At 36.9% G+C, this 16,263-nt stretch overlaps 1 protein-coding gene across 1 annotated transcript in view; it reads left to right on the top strand.

The window, feature by feature from the left end:
- The window catches only part of TSBP1 (testis expressed basic protein 1), a gene marked incomplete at its 5' end in the record, with an annotated part of 67,176 nt that overhangs the window by 10,582 nt on the left and 40,331 nt on the right, over window positions 1-16,263 (top strand). Inside the window, 4 exons of the mRNA XM_004391003.1 lie at window positions 9,107-9,145; window positions 14,331-14,351; window positions 14,870-14,890; window positions 15,494-15,514. Of these exons, the coding sequence (XP_004391060.1) occupies window positions 9,107-9,145; window positions 14,331-14,351; window positions 14,870-14,890; window positions 15,494-15,514 (102 nt within the window). The remainder of the gene's footprint in view (window positions 1-9,106; window positions 9,146-14,330; window positions 14,352-14,869; window positions 14,891-15,493; window positions 15,515-16,263) is intronic.

Raw genomic sequence — 16,263 nt, 5'->3', positions numbered from 1 at the left:
TGGGTTAGAATTATTCTCTACATCCTTCTCCAGCTCTGTCCAGAACCCTCTGTTGTGATCCTGGTCAGAGCAGTCAGTGGTGGTAGCCGGGCACCATCTAGCTGTACTGGACCACCCTGAACGTGCCCTATCTCATCTGAAAACTGACAATTTTGAGTCTTATTTTCCAATTCTTAAATCTTTTTAACTAACTGTTTTTCTTATTGTTCTGCTCCAAAATCCAGGACAATGTTGACACTGGTAATAATTACAGGCATTTGTCTGACTCAACAGGAATGCCTCTGGCTGTATCACTTAGTGTGAGGCTTGCTTCCATCGGGCAGCTCCCTTTTATTGGGTTAAGGAAATTACATTTTTATTTTTAGTTTGCTTTCAAAAATCTTATCATGAATGAGTACTGTATGGATTTTAATTAATGCTTTTTCTGTATTTATTGCCATAAAATTATTTTATGATTTAAAAAACTGTTTATTGTGTCTATGGGTATGTCTTATTTTTATTCCTAATATGATTGGCTTGCATCTTCTTCCTTTCTTTGATTATTCATGTCAGAGATAATTATTACTTATTGATCTATTCAGAAATCAGTTCTGGTTTTGTTGAACATCTACTGGTTCTTTGTTTCTTGTTTGATTAATTTCTGCTTTTATCTTTAGTATTTTCCTCTTTCTATTTGACTTTATTTTTGTCCCTTTGTCTAGTTTACTAAGTTCAAACTCTTAATTAATTTTCACACATTATTTTCTAGTATAAATATTTACAGCTATAAAAGTCTTTTTAAATGCTGCTATAACACCATACCCCAAAGTTATATATTTCAACCTCCAATTATAATTGTCTCCTTTTGATATCCATTTCTCTTTCTAACATTGTTTATTTTTCCTCTGTATATTTTGATTGTTTATTGTTAGATGCATGTAAGGTCATAATTGTCTTATCTTCTTTTTTTATTTTGCTTTGTATAATAATAATCTCCATGACTATTTTTGCCATAAATTTTACATCATCTGATATTAGTATTGCTCCAACTTTGTAATTGGTATTTGCCTCTTATATATATTTTCCATCCTTTCATTTTGAATCTTAGAGTTTGTTTTCGTCTCAGTTGGGTCTCTTCTAAACAGCATATTGCTTGACTTTGTTCACGTTGTTGTTGTTAGGTGCTATCAAGTTGGCTCTGACTCATAACCACATTATGTATAACAGAAAGAAACATTGCCTGATCCTAGGACTTCCTCAAAATTGTTGCTATGTTTGAGCCCACTGTTGTAGCCACTGTGTCAGTCCATCTCATTGAGGGTCTCTCTCTTTTCCACTGACCCTCTGCTTTACCAAACATGACATCCTTCTCCAGTAATTGATCCCTCCTGATAACATGTCCAAAGTTAGTGAGAAGGAAATCTCATCATCCTTGCTTCTAAAGAGCATTCTTGCTGTTCTTCCTCCAGGAGAGTTTTGTTCATTCTTCTGGAAGTCCACAGTATATTTAGTATTCACCAACACAATTTGAAGGAATCAATTTTCTGTCTTTTCATAGATTAATTTAGTCCATTTTGCACTTATTACTAATATATTTGATCTAAGTTCTGCTGATTTTTATTGTATTTTCTATTTATCATGTTTTTTTCTTTTCTTTTATTCTTCTTTCTTACCCTCTTTTGGACTTTTGGATTTCCTTCTTCCCTTTGTTTTGCTTTAGCTATTTTTGTGGCTTTTATTTTATTCATCCTTATATTTGTAACATGCATACTGTTTTTCTAAAACAAAAAAAAGTCTAAAGATAATCAAAATCTTTATCTTCTTCCCATACTATCTTTTTTGAACATCTTCCCTCCAAATTATTCTTTCCACATCCTCCAGGTTGTTTTATGGTATTGTTTTTAAAAATGAAATAATCATTTACTTTTTTTACAGTTAATATATATTCAGACTTACTGTCTCAACATTTTTTCTGTTTATCATTTTTTGCTGCATCTTATGCTTTTCCTCTTTCACTTATTGCCCAAATACATTCCTTTAATGGTTCTTTAAGATTTATCTGTGGTTGAAAACTTTTTTAAGCCTTTGAATTGGCTGAAAATAGCTTTACTTCACCATCAGCCTTAAATGAGAGTTCAGCTGAGTAAAGAACTGACAATTATTTTCTCTTAGCACTTTGAATATTTACTCCATTTTCTTCTGGCATTTATTATAGTTGGTAAGAATCCACTATTTTGATGATTGTTCCTAAGTAAATATAGTTTTAAGAGTTTCCTTTTATCGTAGTATTATACATTTTAATTATGATGTGCCTGAATGTGAGATTTGTTCCACTTATCCTCAAAACTCAAGATTTTCCATTCCATTCATTCTGTGCTTCATAGATTCTATTTCTTCCTTTGTATCACTTAACATTTGAAATACACTTGTTTGAAAATCCCATTTGACTTGCTCTTTTTGTTTGCCTTGTCCTACTTGTTGTGGGTACTGTCTATCATGGTGATAGTTTTCTCAAATGCCTTTTAACTTTAGTGTCTGAACTCACTGGTTATCATTTGAGTCCCTCATAAGCCCCGTGTATATAAAAGTCTGAAGTCTATACCTAAACACCAATCCATAATTGGATACTTATTTGCCTGCCACACTGCACTGCAGCTGGTAATAGAAAGCTGGATGAAAACCAAGGGTCCCATTGATGCTCTCTTTCCCACAACCTCTTCCCAAGATAAAAACCCACTGCAGTTGAGTTGATTCCAACTCATAGCAATCGTATAGGACAGAGTAGAACCACTCCACAGTGTTTCCAAGGCTGTAAATCTTTATGAAGCAGAATGCCACATCTTTCTCCCATGGAGTAGCTGGTAGATTTGAACCACCAAACGTTCTGTTAATAGTGAAGCACTTTAACCATTGTGCAACCAGAGCTGCTCTGTGAAATCTCATTTTTGTTGTTTGTCTGTTTTGTTGCAGCAATATCTCGATCAAGTCTGGGTAAGTTCCTTCTCTTTTCTTCAATTCTGTTGACTTTTAGCTGCATTTAATCTAGAGGACATTTTCCTATACTTCCCAGACTTCTTCCACTGAGACACATCATAATTTTGAGGCTGACATTTCTCTGGTTTCTTTGTTCTACCTAACCCAGACACATCAAAAATCAGCCAAAAAGTATAGAAAGTAAATGAAAATTTCTAGTGGCTTATTATAATAGCATGTCACCAAGAAACTAAACCAGTTTCCAAATCTGTAGTGCTGGGATGATTAGGAGGAAAATAGAGTAAATTAAAAAGAAAGAGAACAAGGAGTGAGTACGAAAACTGAGACAAGAATGGAGGTAATACATTATGAGAGACAGATGAGATAATACATTATAAGAGACAAAACCAGTCTTCTGAGAATTTCAAAGCTTTGAAAGGGTAACCTTCCCTGGAAGTGTCCCCAAGTCTGACTGGCAGCAATGGACGAGATGCCTAACCTCCTGTCTCCCTGAACCACAAACGCCACATAAACTTTTTTGTTTGTCTTGAGTTCTAGGAGAACAAAAGGTTAAGTTTGTTTTCTATTTCCTAATTCAAATTCTCTTTGGTGTGTCACAGAGCTGGGGAATGTTCCTTAACCTTGCAAAGCTTCTTGTCGTCTGTCTTCCCTTCCTTTCCCATCATTGAACATTTTATCTGAAATTGATGAGAGCTTGAAAAGCTCACTCATGAACGAAATGAAAAGCCCCCTAATTAACAAAAAAAGTAGAGGGTGGGCTAAAATGGTTTTAGCTCATACATGGTTTCAGCAAAAACAATTATAGTTTCTTAAACTAACTTATAAATAGGAGGGAAGAGTAAAGAGACTCGTGAAGAGGATGGGGAATGGGGGTGAGGAGAGAGGGGAAAGTTAGAACTAGAGAAGATCACGTTTATTGAGTCTACATTTATAGGCATTACAGATGAGAAAACTGAAGTTCAAGGGTATTATTTAACTTTCTCAAGGCACATAGCTAGTAAGAGGTAAAACCGAGGTTCTAACACTGGCCTTTCGATTCCAAGTCTTGTTCTTGTCCCACTACCCCCAGGACACCACTAAATATATTTACTTTTCTAACTAGAGGGTTTTTTTTTTTTTTAATAAAAGGTTTGTTTCAAGAAATTGAGGAGATTGTGCATGTATAAAAAAATTACTTTAATTTTAAAAATTTACTCTGAAAATCTTAAAATGTGAATTAATTCATCTAAATCTCAAAATTATCTGCTAGTCCATTACTGTGCTATATATAACTCCTTACCATGAATAAAGCTGTTTATATATATATATATATATATATATATATATATATATGTTGTATGTGTGTGTATAAGTATATATATACACACATACATGACTCTTAAAGCGTGCCCTTTGAAAACTATTAAGCTCAATCTATATTACTTTTTCCAATCAAAACAGATTTTATTTAGTTTTGCTTTGTTTTCATCTAATTAAGTCCTGGAAAGTATAATTGACTATGGGAACAAAATAAATTATCTTCATGTTATTTCATGCTAAATAATAAACTCAGATCTTTGTACTGTCCTGCAAAATTTCTAGGTGACCTATGTTGGAGAAGGAGCCCTGGTGGCACAGTGGTTAAGCACTCTGTTGCTAACCAAAAGGTTGGTGGTTTGAACCCACCAGCCACTCCGCTGGAGAAAGATGTGGCAGTAGGTTTCATAAAGATTTACGGCCTTGGAAATCCTATGGGGCAATTCTACTGTGCCCTGTAGGATCGCTGTGAGTCAGAATCAACTCAACGGCAACAGGTTTGGTTTGGTTTATGCTGGATAAGATTGCCATAAAAACCCTCCAAAGAAGAAAGAGTACAACGGGTTGCCCCTGCTGTGACTAAGACAATATAATTTCATTCATCTGAAAACCAAAATAATCCTCCATTTATACTGAGGGAATTCACCAATTTGATAAACCAAAAGCTTGAGAGATTTTCAAAACTAAAAATAAGCACAGGGAAGGTTTTTGTGGCAAAGAAGCAGCAAACTGGGCTGGGAGTCAGGAGTCAAGTGCTAGTGTCATGACTGCCTCCAACTCATTTAGAATATCAGATAAGACATATTTCCTAGTTTTCTCAACTGTAAAATTAAAAAATTAGACTAGGTTGTCTCTAAAATCCCTTATAACTCTTATATTCTCTAGTTCTAGCTATAAAAATTGTCATGTTTTTGTTTACCAAAAAAAAAAAAAGACAGGGAGAGAGAGATGAACTTTCCAAGCTGGTAGCAAAAGAGAAGAGAAAATAAAAAGTTGGGAGAAAGTAAGAAAATGGAAGCAAGATAGTGTATATACCAGAAAATTCAGTTATTTATCCAATAAACATGCATTAAGACCTACTGTATGCCAGGCACTAGGTGCTGTGCAAACAAGACAGACATGGTCTCTATTCAGAGAACATAGATTTTTCTAGAGTAACATAGAAAATAAACACATAAATGAACAAATAAAATAATTTCATATCACAGAAAATTCTATGGAGAAAATAAATTAGGATGATTTGATAAAACATGACCTGGAAGTACAGATCTTTAGCTAGGAGGTTAGAAGAAACTTCTCTGGGGAGATATCTGAACTGAGACTTGAATGATGAAAAGGTAGCAGCCACATGAAGATCTTAGGAAAGAATATTCCAGGCAAAAGAAACATGAAATTCCTAACACAGGGAGAGTAGCTTGTATAACAGATTGCAAAGCAGCCAGTAGTGAATGATGGTAGGCAGGATCAAGAGGTTGGGAGGAGCCAAATCATGAAAGGCTTTTTACACTAAGATATGGAGTGTGGTTCTAACAGCCACAATAAGCCCATTGGAATGTTTTAAGCAGGGAAGGAATACGGTCACATTCATACTTTTACAAAGGTAACCATGAGTTTGGGTAGAGAATGGATTGTAGAGGGAAGCAAGAGTGAAGACTGCAAGCCCAGTTAGGAGACTGATGCAGTAAACCAGGCAATATGAATGGAGATTCAGTCATTCAAGAAATATTTATTAAGTTCCAAATCTCTGTCAGGCAGAGCCCACACTCATCACATGCTATTCCACTTTCACTGCACTAGTGAGCATCTGGCTATATAATCTGGAGACAGGGCTGACAGAATTAGCTAATGCATTAGATGTTGAGTGTGAGAAAACTCTTAGGTAAATGGTAGTATCATTTGCTGAGTTGATAAAAACAGATGCAAAGTAGGTGTGAGTTGTGAGGGACACCAAGGTTCTGTTTGGGATATGTAAACTTTCAAATTCCTATTCCAAGTCCAAACAGACAATGCAAAGCAGTTGATTATATGAAAGATCAGGATTGAAGGTAAACATTTGGTTGTTATTAGCATACAGAAGACATGTAAAAGCTAAGGACTGATGGATTTCACTTAGGAAAGACTGTAGATGAAGAAGAGGACTGAGGAATAGACCCTGGGGCATTCATCAGTTAGGGACAGATGGGTGGATAAAAAAGTGTCCCAAAGAAAACTGAAAAGTGGCCAGTGAAAGATAAGAAAAATAAGTAGCCCGGTTTTCCAAGAAGGAAGCAGTGGTTGTCTGTGTCGAATGCTATTGAGAAAAGGAGTAAAAAAGAACAAAGTACTGGAATTGGTGATGAAGGCACTGGTGATCTTAACCAGCCATCTTTGTAGAGTGGTTCGGACACATGCCTGAATGCAGTGGGTTAGAAGAGAAGGGAAAGAGTGAAGAAAGAGAACATAGACACTTCTTTTCAGGTTTGCCACAGTGAGAGTAGGGAAACTGGGCAGTAGCCAGAGAGGTATATAAGATCAAGAAAGGATTTTTTAAGTAGATGTTATTAACGGATGTTTGTGCCAATGGTTATAATCCAGGAAATCTCTATAACTAGTAGAGAACAACCCATAGAACAAGTAGTCTTAGATGAAAGCAGGGACACTTCTCTTAATGAAATAAGAAGAAAGGAATAATTTGATATACTTAGTGTGGTAAGGATGAGGTGGTTCCCATCTTATTGCACCTACTTTCTCAATGAGTATGAGTCAAGGGCATCAGCAGAAAGTGGGAAGGGGATGGGTTGTTGAAAATTTTAAGAGAGAAAAGGTAGGAAAGTCATCTGAGAGGGTATAAAAAAATGTTAATTCACTGTAAGAGTATGGAGGATTTTCTGGCAGTGATGGGTTCCCATTGGATTTTTCTCCAACAGCTTTGCTTGAGAAAGGCATGGAGTAAACAGATAGTTAAGTTTAACCAGGGTTTGAGTTTTGCCAAGGGAGAGGTACAAAGGAGATTTGTAGCTTTGTCAGGAAAAGAGAGGCAAAGGTGACAAAGGCATTAGCAAGGAAGTAGTTATGATGTGAGCCATGGAATCTAAACCAGATAAGGAAGGAAGAGAGGAAAAGGGGGTGATTAAAAATATTTAGAGTATGGATAATGGATCAGACATTCCCATGATGTTGATAGAGAGTTTGCAGGTGGGTAGGGTGGGGAAAGTTTCTAAAGGAAATGAGCTGGAAAACTAGAATGGTAGATCAGAGAGTGGGATTCTTAAATGTGAAGTGGTGCAGTTATTAGAAATGACAAGATCCCAGGAATATCCATAGGCGTGAATGAAAGACTTGGATCAGGAGAAAAGTTTGCTGAAGCTGAGGGGGTCAAAACATGGAAAACCCAAGATATTAGATGAATCATGTTAATGGATAAGAAGCCACTAACAATAGTGACAGATGTGGTGAAAGGAAGGACGGTGATCTAAGAGCTCAGGTAATGAGAGGGAACGACCAGTATATTCCAGCTCATGGCAACCCTACATGTTACAGAGTAGAATTGTAATCTTTATGAAAGGTGATCACCAGGCCTTTGTTCCACAGAGCTGCTGGGTGGATTCAAACTGTCAATCTTTAGGTTTGTAGTTGAGTGCAAAACGTTTGTGCCACACAAAGACATAACTAAGGAATAAGTCATTGCCATCGAGTCAATTCCAACTCATAGGAACCCTTTAGGATAGAGTAGAACTGCCCCATAGTGTTTCCAAGGCTGTAATCTTTATGGAAGCAGGATGCCATATCTTTCTCCTGCAGAACGGCTTCAAACCACCGACCTTTGGTTAGCAGCTGATGGCTTAATCATTGGGCAACCAGGTGTAGGTATACAGAAAATGACAGCTTTTTTAAAAAAAAAAGTAAAAATTACACAGATGAATAAAACATAAAACAATTAAATGCTCATTACAATGCTACGTCACCAGCATTCAGAACTTTCCAAATGACAATAAGGAATAAGAGGAAAAATTAGAGAAGGTAGAAGAAAAGTAAAATAAAGCAGTACGTCAAATGGAGTGAAGACTTGCTACTTTGCAGAAGAGTTTTGAGGTCATTGCCCATTTCTCTCCATAACATTTCTAATAGAACTTTTCAGCTTTCTAATTTATTATTACTCCTGATTTTCACTGCTGTGGGATTAGTAAGACAGGAGATACGGCTTCCATTTTAAAACATAAGAAAATTAATGCTCAAAAGTTTTTAAAGATATGGAACAGAATTTTAAATTCCCAAAAAATTCAGACTTACAGAACCCATTGAGACTGGAGGAACCCCCGAGACTATTGCCCTGAGATACTCGTTAAATCTCAAACCAAAAGTATCCCCTGAAGTCACCTTTTCACTCAGCAGAAGTTTAGCTCAAAAAGTAAAGAATGTCACCCTTGAATACTGCACTCTTTTGAAAAATTATCCCTATGAAACCAAACGGTCAACAGTTACTCTAAAGCATGAATGAGATGGTTGGGGGGTTGTGGGGGGCAAGACTAAGTTGATGTGAACGCAACTGCTAGAATGGTGGTAATAAGAATGCTGACACAATGTGAAGAATGTAACCAACATCACTGAGCAGTATATGTAGAAACTGTTGAATGGGAACTTGTTTTGCCGTATATACTTTGACCAAAAATACAATTTTTTTTTTTTTTAAATGTTTGGTGACTGCTCAAAGTCATAGTGCTAACGGTAGCAAAGCTGGGACTCAGGTCTCTAACCTCAAGCTACCGGTACCTCATAAAGAGGAAATGCGATCGTCTACACTCCATGCCCTCTGAAATTCTAAATTTAAGTGTGATTATATTTGTCACTTTTCTTACAGGTGATTCAAAATGTTTAAAAGCAACTCGAGAACCTTTTTGTAAGTTTCCCCTGAATATTTCTCAACTTAGTTCTTCTTGATCTTCTAAAAGGTACCTGCTATGGGGGTGGAGCGGGTTGAGGAAGAGAGAGGGGGAAGAAGGCAGATAAAGACGGAGGAGAGAACAACTTGCTGTTTTACTGTTCCTCTTTTCCTTTACCAGTGTGGGGAACTTGCAGCTAATTTCAGGATCCCCCTAAGTAACTGATTTATTATTATTATTTAGCAAAGTGGAAACTCTGCTAATAAAATAAATAAATAAGGTGAAAGAAAAATCCTGGGGTTGGATGGAGTTGTTTATCAAAACAGAAATTTTTAGAAGGATTTGAGAGCTGAAAGATAATAAAAATCGAGAACAAGAAAAATAATTGCAGGGAGTGTGATTTTATAAGTCTCCTTAAAGAAAAAAAGGAACATACAGAATTACCTTCCTGCCACCTTCCATGTCAATCTAATATATAGTAACTGTCAATCTAATATATAGATTGCTCTTAAACGAACATCTTGAGTCATACTCTCTCCAAACTTACTTGTTTGTTTTGTGTTTGTATTTTAGCCGGTGCTGCAGGACCCATCAGTAAGTTCTTTTTTTTTTTTTTAACTGTGCTTTAGGTGAAACTTTACAGCTCAAGTTAATTTCTCATTCAAAAATTTACACATATATTGTTTTGCGACATTGGTTGCAATCCCCACAATGTGAAAGGACATACCTCCTTTCCACCCTGGGTAACCTGTGTCCATTCAACCAGTTCCTGTCCCTTCCTGCCTTCTTATCTGGCTTTAGGACAGGAGCTGCCCATTTGGTCTCGTATATCTGAATGAACTAAGGAGCATGTTCCTTGAGTGTATTATTTTTTTGTTTTGTACTCCTGTCTAATCTTTGTCTGAAGAATGGGCTTCAGGCATGATTTCAGTTCTGGGTTAACAGAGCGTTTGGGGTCCATAGTTTCAGGGGTTCCTCCAGTCTCTGTCAGACCATTAAGTCTTGTCTATTTACGTGAATTTGAATTCTGTTCTACATTTTTCTCCTCCTGTGTCCAGGACTGTCTGTTGTGTTCCCTGTCAGGGAGGTCATTGATGGTACCCAGGCACCATCTAGTTCTTCTGGTCTCAGGCTGGTGGACGCTCTGGTTCATTTGGTCCTTTAGTCCTTTGGGCTATTATTTTCCTTGTGTCTTTGGTTTTCTCCATTCCCCTTTGCTCCAGGTGGGATGGGATCAATAAATGTATCATAGATGGCTGCTAGCAAGCTTTTAAGACCCAAGATGCTACTCACCAAAGTAGAATGTAGAACATTTTCTTTATAAACTATGCAATGCCAATTGACCTAGATATCCCCAGAAACTATGGTCTCCAGGCCCCACTCCCAGCTACTCTGTCCTTCGAAGTGTTTGGATGTATCTAGGAAACTTCTTTGCTTTTGCTTTGGTCCAGTTATGCTAACTTCCCTTGTATTGTGTGTTGTCCTTCCCTTCACCAAAGTTAACCCTTGTCTACTATCTAGTTAGTGATTTCCCCTCCCTTCCCACCCTCGTAACCATCAAAAAATGCTTTTTTCTGTGTTTAAACCTTTTCCTGAATTCTTATAATAGTGGTCTCTTACAATATTTGTCCTTTTGTGGCTGACTTATTTCGCTCAGCATAATGCCCTCCAGATTCATCCATGTTGTGAGATGTTTCGCAGATTCATTATTGTTCTTTATCGTTCCATAGTATTCCATTGTGTGTACGTACCATAGTTTTTTTATCCATTCATCTGTTGATGGGCATTTAGGTGTTTCCATCTTTTTGCTATTGTGGACAATGCTGAAATGAACATGAGTGTGCATACGTCTATTCGTGCAACAGCTCTTATTTTTCTCAGGTATATTCCTAGGAATGGGATTGCTGGATCATATGGTATTTCTGTTTATAGCTTTTAAGGAAGCCTCATATCATTTTCCAAAGTGGTTGTAACATTTTACATTCCGACCAGCAGTGCATAAGAGTTCCAGTCTCCCCACAACCTCTCCAACATTTGTTATTTTGTGTTTTTTGGATTAGTGCCAGCCTTGTTGGGGTGAGATGATGGAATCTCATTTCAGTTTTGATTTGCATTTCTGTAATGGCTAATGATTGTGAGCATTTCCTCATATGTCTGTTAGCCACCTGAATGTCTTGTTTGATGAAGTGTCTGTTCATATCCTTTGCCCATTTTTTAATTGGATTTGTCTTTTTGTCATTGAGATGTTGCAGTATCTTGTAGATTTTAGAGATTAGAGCTTTGTCAGATATGTTCAGCCAAAATTTTTTCCCAGTCTGTAGGTACTCTTTTTACTCTTTTGGTGAAGTTTTTTGATGAGCATAAGTGTTTGATTTTTAGGAGCTCCCATTTCTCTAGTTTCTTTTCTGGTGTTTGTGCATTGTTAGTTATGGTTTGTACACTATTTATGCCATGTATTAGGGCCCCTAGAGTTGTCCCTATTTTTTCTTCCATGATCTTCATTGTTCTAGATTTTATATTTAGGTCTTTGATACATTTTGAGTTAGTTTTTGTGTAGGGTGTGAGGTATGGGTCCTATTTCATTTTATTACAGATGGATATCCAGTTATGCCGGCACCATTTGTTAAAGAGACTGTCTTTTTGCCATTTAAAGGACTTTGGGTCTTTGTCAAATATCAGTTGCTCATAGGTAGATTCTCAGTTCTGTTCCATTGGTCTATGTGTCTTTTGTTGTACAAGTACCTGGCCGTTTTGACTACTGTGGTGGTATAATAGGTTCTAAATTCAGGTAGTGTGAGCCCTCCCACTTTGTTCTTCTTCTTTTTCAATAATCCTTCACTTATCCAGGGCCTTTTCCCTTTCCATATAAAGTTGGTGATTTGTTTCTCCATCTCGTTAAAAAATGCCATTGGAATTTGGATCAGGATTGCATTGTATCTATAGACAGTAAGTTCTTTTTTCTGCGCTTTATTTCTCATGGGATTTGTTTTACTATAATGTTATAATATGTAAGACACTCCTATTCCTGGATGTTTTTATTTTCTTCTATATTACTTGTTAATTCTTTTCCCCTTATTTACTCCATATATACAGAATCCATGGTATTCTGTATCTTAAAAAGCTGTGGAACCTCAGTGAGGAAGTACCATCACTTTTAATTTTCCCAAAATCTTGAGATTCAGCAGCAGGAGAAAATTGTTTAAAAAATTAAAGTGTTAGAGGGAAAGGTTGGTAGGTTCCTCTGCTAGAAATCCCAGTAACACTCATAGGAAGAGGGCTTGGTCGTGGCCATCTTACTCAAGACCTGCATCAGCATCACCTTGGAATTTGTTTGAGACACATATCTCAGCCTAATGTCAACTCCCAGATCTACTAAAACATGATTTGCATTTTAACAAGATCCCAGGTGATTTTTGTGCACACTAAATTTTGAGAACCATTGTTCTGTAGCATTTCAATCTTCCGCATTTAGAAGGAAATAAAAAGATAGTATGTACTTGATCTAAGTATAACCAGCTCCTCCAACCCTGCAGATTCTCCGACACCAAGAGTAGCCTTAAAGCCAATGGCGAGGAAGATGAAACTCACTGGGGTTTATTAATTCATCTCTTAACATAGTCTCATCCATCACTGCTGAGAATACTCAGAGCTTGAGCTCCTGGGGCAGGGCCAACCCTGAAGGAAAGAGGGAGAAGAATGATCTGAGGATTAGGGCTCATGGCAAATCACACCTTGTGTCTACTCATCCTGGTGCACTTATACACACAAAACCAGATTAAAATACTCAAAGTCAAACTTCAAGTGCAAACACTGGGTGTCATAAAAGCACATGTAGCCTAAGAGGGTGCCTCTGTGTGTATGGGTGTGTGTGTGTGCGTGTGTGTGTGTGTGTGTGTGTGTGTGTACGTGAGTGTTTCTAAAGAAGGAAAAGGCTGTTATTGCCATGCATGCGGGTCTAGTGACTCAATCTCTTTACCCACTAACTCTAACTGTACCTATGAATGTCTTGAGTCTACCTAGTAGTTTCTATTCCCTTTTATATGAAGATATTGCAGGTCAAGTTACTCTGTTGAATAAAGGAATCAAGGTCTCCCACAGCAGACAGAAATTTCCACTGCTTCCTTCAGAAGATGCTGTAGATGCTAGCTAAACAAGCTCAAGTTAACACAGTTGGGAAAAAAAAGCTATGGCCTGTGTAATCTACTAAAATACAGACAGGATATCCATTGAGGAAGGAACTCTGACCACTGCATCCCTGCCACTCCAGTGGTCATATCCCAGCAATAGCTGGGATCCCCCACGGTGGGTGCTGAAACATAAACCTTATTTCCTCCTCCAATGAAGTGACAGTTTTGTTCCTGGTATATACATTTCTGATGTTTCCCTAGAAAAAAATTAATGCAAACTTTATTTTCTATGCCAAGAACTGTTCTAATTTGTTCTATTTTGTTTTTCTCATGTTTTAGCTGGAGCTATCGGACCCATAAGTGAGTTCCTTTTCTGTTTCTTAACTTCGACATTCTTTATTTCTCTGAGGAATCTGGGGCCCTCTCCTCATACTGGCTGTTTCCGTTCCTACACCTGCAGGCTTTCCCGCTCTTAATAGCATTTCAATCTCCTGAAACCTCTTTTTGCCCAAGCCATCAGATAAAATGCCCTTAATTGTCATTGTGTTTAAGACAAGAGAAAGTCAAATAATTTATATTTAAAATGATGACTGGTAAGAAAAAAAGGTCTTGAGTGATGATCAAAATAACTGAAACAGCTATTTGTGGGCATTTCCTAAACTGAGGAAAGTGCTATGAGAATAACAGGTAGTTCTAGAACAAGGCAAAAGAATAAGCATCATAAGGCAAAGAAGAAGATGTAGTAAAATAAATAAATGAACTTCTATCCTACCTACTCAATCCTTTGTGACAACTGAGAGTAGACAGGGAAGAGGAAGAAAAAGAGGAGAGAGGAGAGGATAGCCTTCAGCCTGGGTTCTATAAGTTCTCCTCTGCTGTAGACTTCTCATTTAAGATGAACATTGAATGACTTGATCTGAGTTATGAGGCTTCTATGCTAAAAATATCTGCAGACCTGCAGAAATTGTTCTCTCCCTGGTTGAGTTGTTTCATGGTTTCTTTTAGAAACGATATCAATGTCATGAGAATTCTATTAATGTCAAACCACACTGATTTGCCTCCTTTTTTATTTCAGTGCAATTCACAGCACCTATTCGTAAGTATCAAGAGTGTTTCTTCACTCCAGTTCCTTCCATAGCTGACCTGCTTTCTTTCATTTCTTGATACCATGTTTCTCCACTCCCCCAGTTTCCAAAGAGGCTATGCATGAAATAGAGAAACTGCAAAGCCCGTGGTTAACATAAGAAAATGGAAAGTAGAAAAGGGCTCTCAGTAACCATCAAAATGACCTTTCAGAAAGGGAGGGAAAAATTTTCAAATAAACCAAAATTTTTTAAGGAAAGAAGAAAACAGCAAGGACAAAAAATGGAGGCATTACAAATTAACACAGAATGAGTCTTTTCCAATTCTCTGAAGACAAAGGAGGCCTCCTTTCCTGCAAGCCCCCTAGACTATGCAATAGGGAGCCTTCCCAAGGTTTGCTGTACAAAAAACAACCCTTGATGCTCCCAGAGTTTCAATTTATGATACTACCTGAAGAATGAGTGCTGAGGAACAGCATTCCCATCACAGTGGTGAAGTACACTGATCAATCTCAATATCTCTCTTTTTCAGCTGGAGCTACAGGACCTATCAGTAAGTTTGCTGTCGATTCTCCATTTTAATTTTCTTCAGTATCTTAGGGATCTTTCCCTGGCTTCTGTGTTGGGATTTCAGAAGTTTGACTTCCATATTTTCTTCCTCTTGGTTGTCTTCTATCTAGCATGTCAGTAGATCATTAATAATCATGTGGAAAATATACATTCCACTGATAAACACAAACTATAAAGTGCAGGACAAACTCTTCGGGTTTCTAATGACCTAACAATGTCACACAAAATACTTTTCAATTTAGAGTGAGATGGAGAGAAGTGAAATAATAAAAGAAAGGAAGAAAGGAAAGTTCAAATGGAGAGAGCATTTTCTAATCCACTGCGGAGACTGAAATGGACCAAATGTGTGACCTTTTTGTACCTACCCTGTCAGTGGATCCATTGGCTGGAGAGGCTTTTGCATGTATTAGCTTGCCAAAGCATTCCAGCAAGAAAATCAACATTCCCACTACTCAACCACAGCTGATCCTGAGTTTATGGTGCAGATTCTAATTTGAGAAAGCATATAAATAGGAACTATGGTTTCCAGAGCCTGAAAGCATCCATTAATTTCTTTTAATTCTTTTTTTTTCTTTTTCTTTCTTAGAGCTCTCTCAAAAAACCATTGGTAAGTCACCTAAGTCTCAATTATACTGTCTGCAGTTCTTTGCAATGCTTAGAACATCAATTTATTTTTATTTCAATGATTGTGCACACAGACTCAAGGATCAAGTGCTTCCGCTGCCTCTTTATCCCACCCAGAGTACCTCTAGGTTCGATTCGTCCAGGTTCTGCAATAAAAAGATATTAACTATGAAGCTGAAATGCAAAGTGAAAGAATACTCCTCTAGGGATGGTCTTTTCTAAGTTGTTCCTCTTTTAAGTATATAATCTAGCTCTTTAAAGCCAAGATATAATAAAGATTTGGAACACGGTATCTAAATTTCTTGCTTTCCTTGCAAATAATATTTTCCTTTTTAGATTATCTTCACTTTGTAAAATAATGCAAATTTTAAGTCTTTTTTAGTTTTTTATTGCTCTGAAAAGTTTTCCAAAACAAGTTCTATTTTCACTAATTTTAGTAATTTTCCCTGCTGTATTTTCCTATAGTAACATTATAAACAATGATTATGACTAATACACAGTAGTTCCTAATTAAATGTTTATAAACTAAGAGCTGTATATATACAAAGAGTTACAGCTTCACACACTAGATTATAGCATTGTAACAGAAAATAAGAATGTTTTTAAATTATAAAACTAATATATGATTTGAAATTTCCCTATATTTATCTGACACAAGGAATATGAGTCCTATATTAGTATGTAGCCACACTCTCTGTGTCCTATAATGCTTTACAGTTTTTCTAACACTCA

The sequence above is a fragment of the Trichechus manatus genome, unplaced genomic scaffold (genome assembly GCF_000243295.1).
Source record: "Trichechus manatus latirostris isolate Lorelei unplaced genomic scaffold, TriManLat1.0 scaffold00390, whole genome shotgun sequence".
Lineage (NCBI taxonomy): Eukaryota > Metazoa > Chordata > Mammalia > Sirenia > Trichechidae > Trichechus > Trichechus manatus.
The sequence above is the reverse complement of the archived record's forward strand: the minus strand, read 5'-3'. Positions and strand labels throughout refer to the sequence as shown.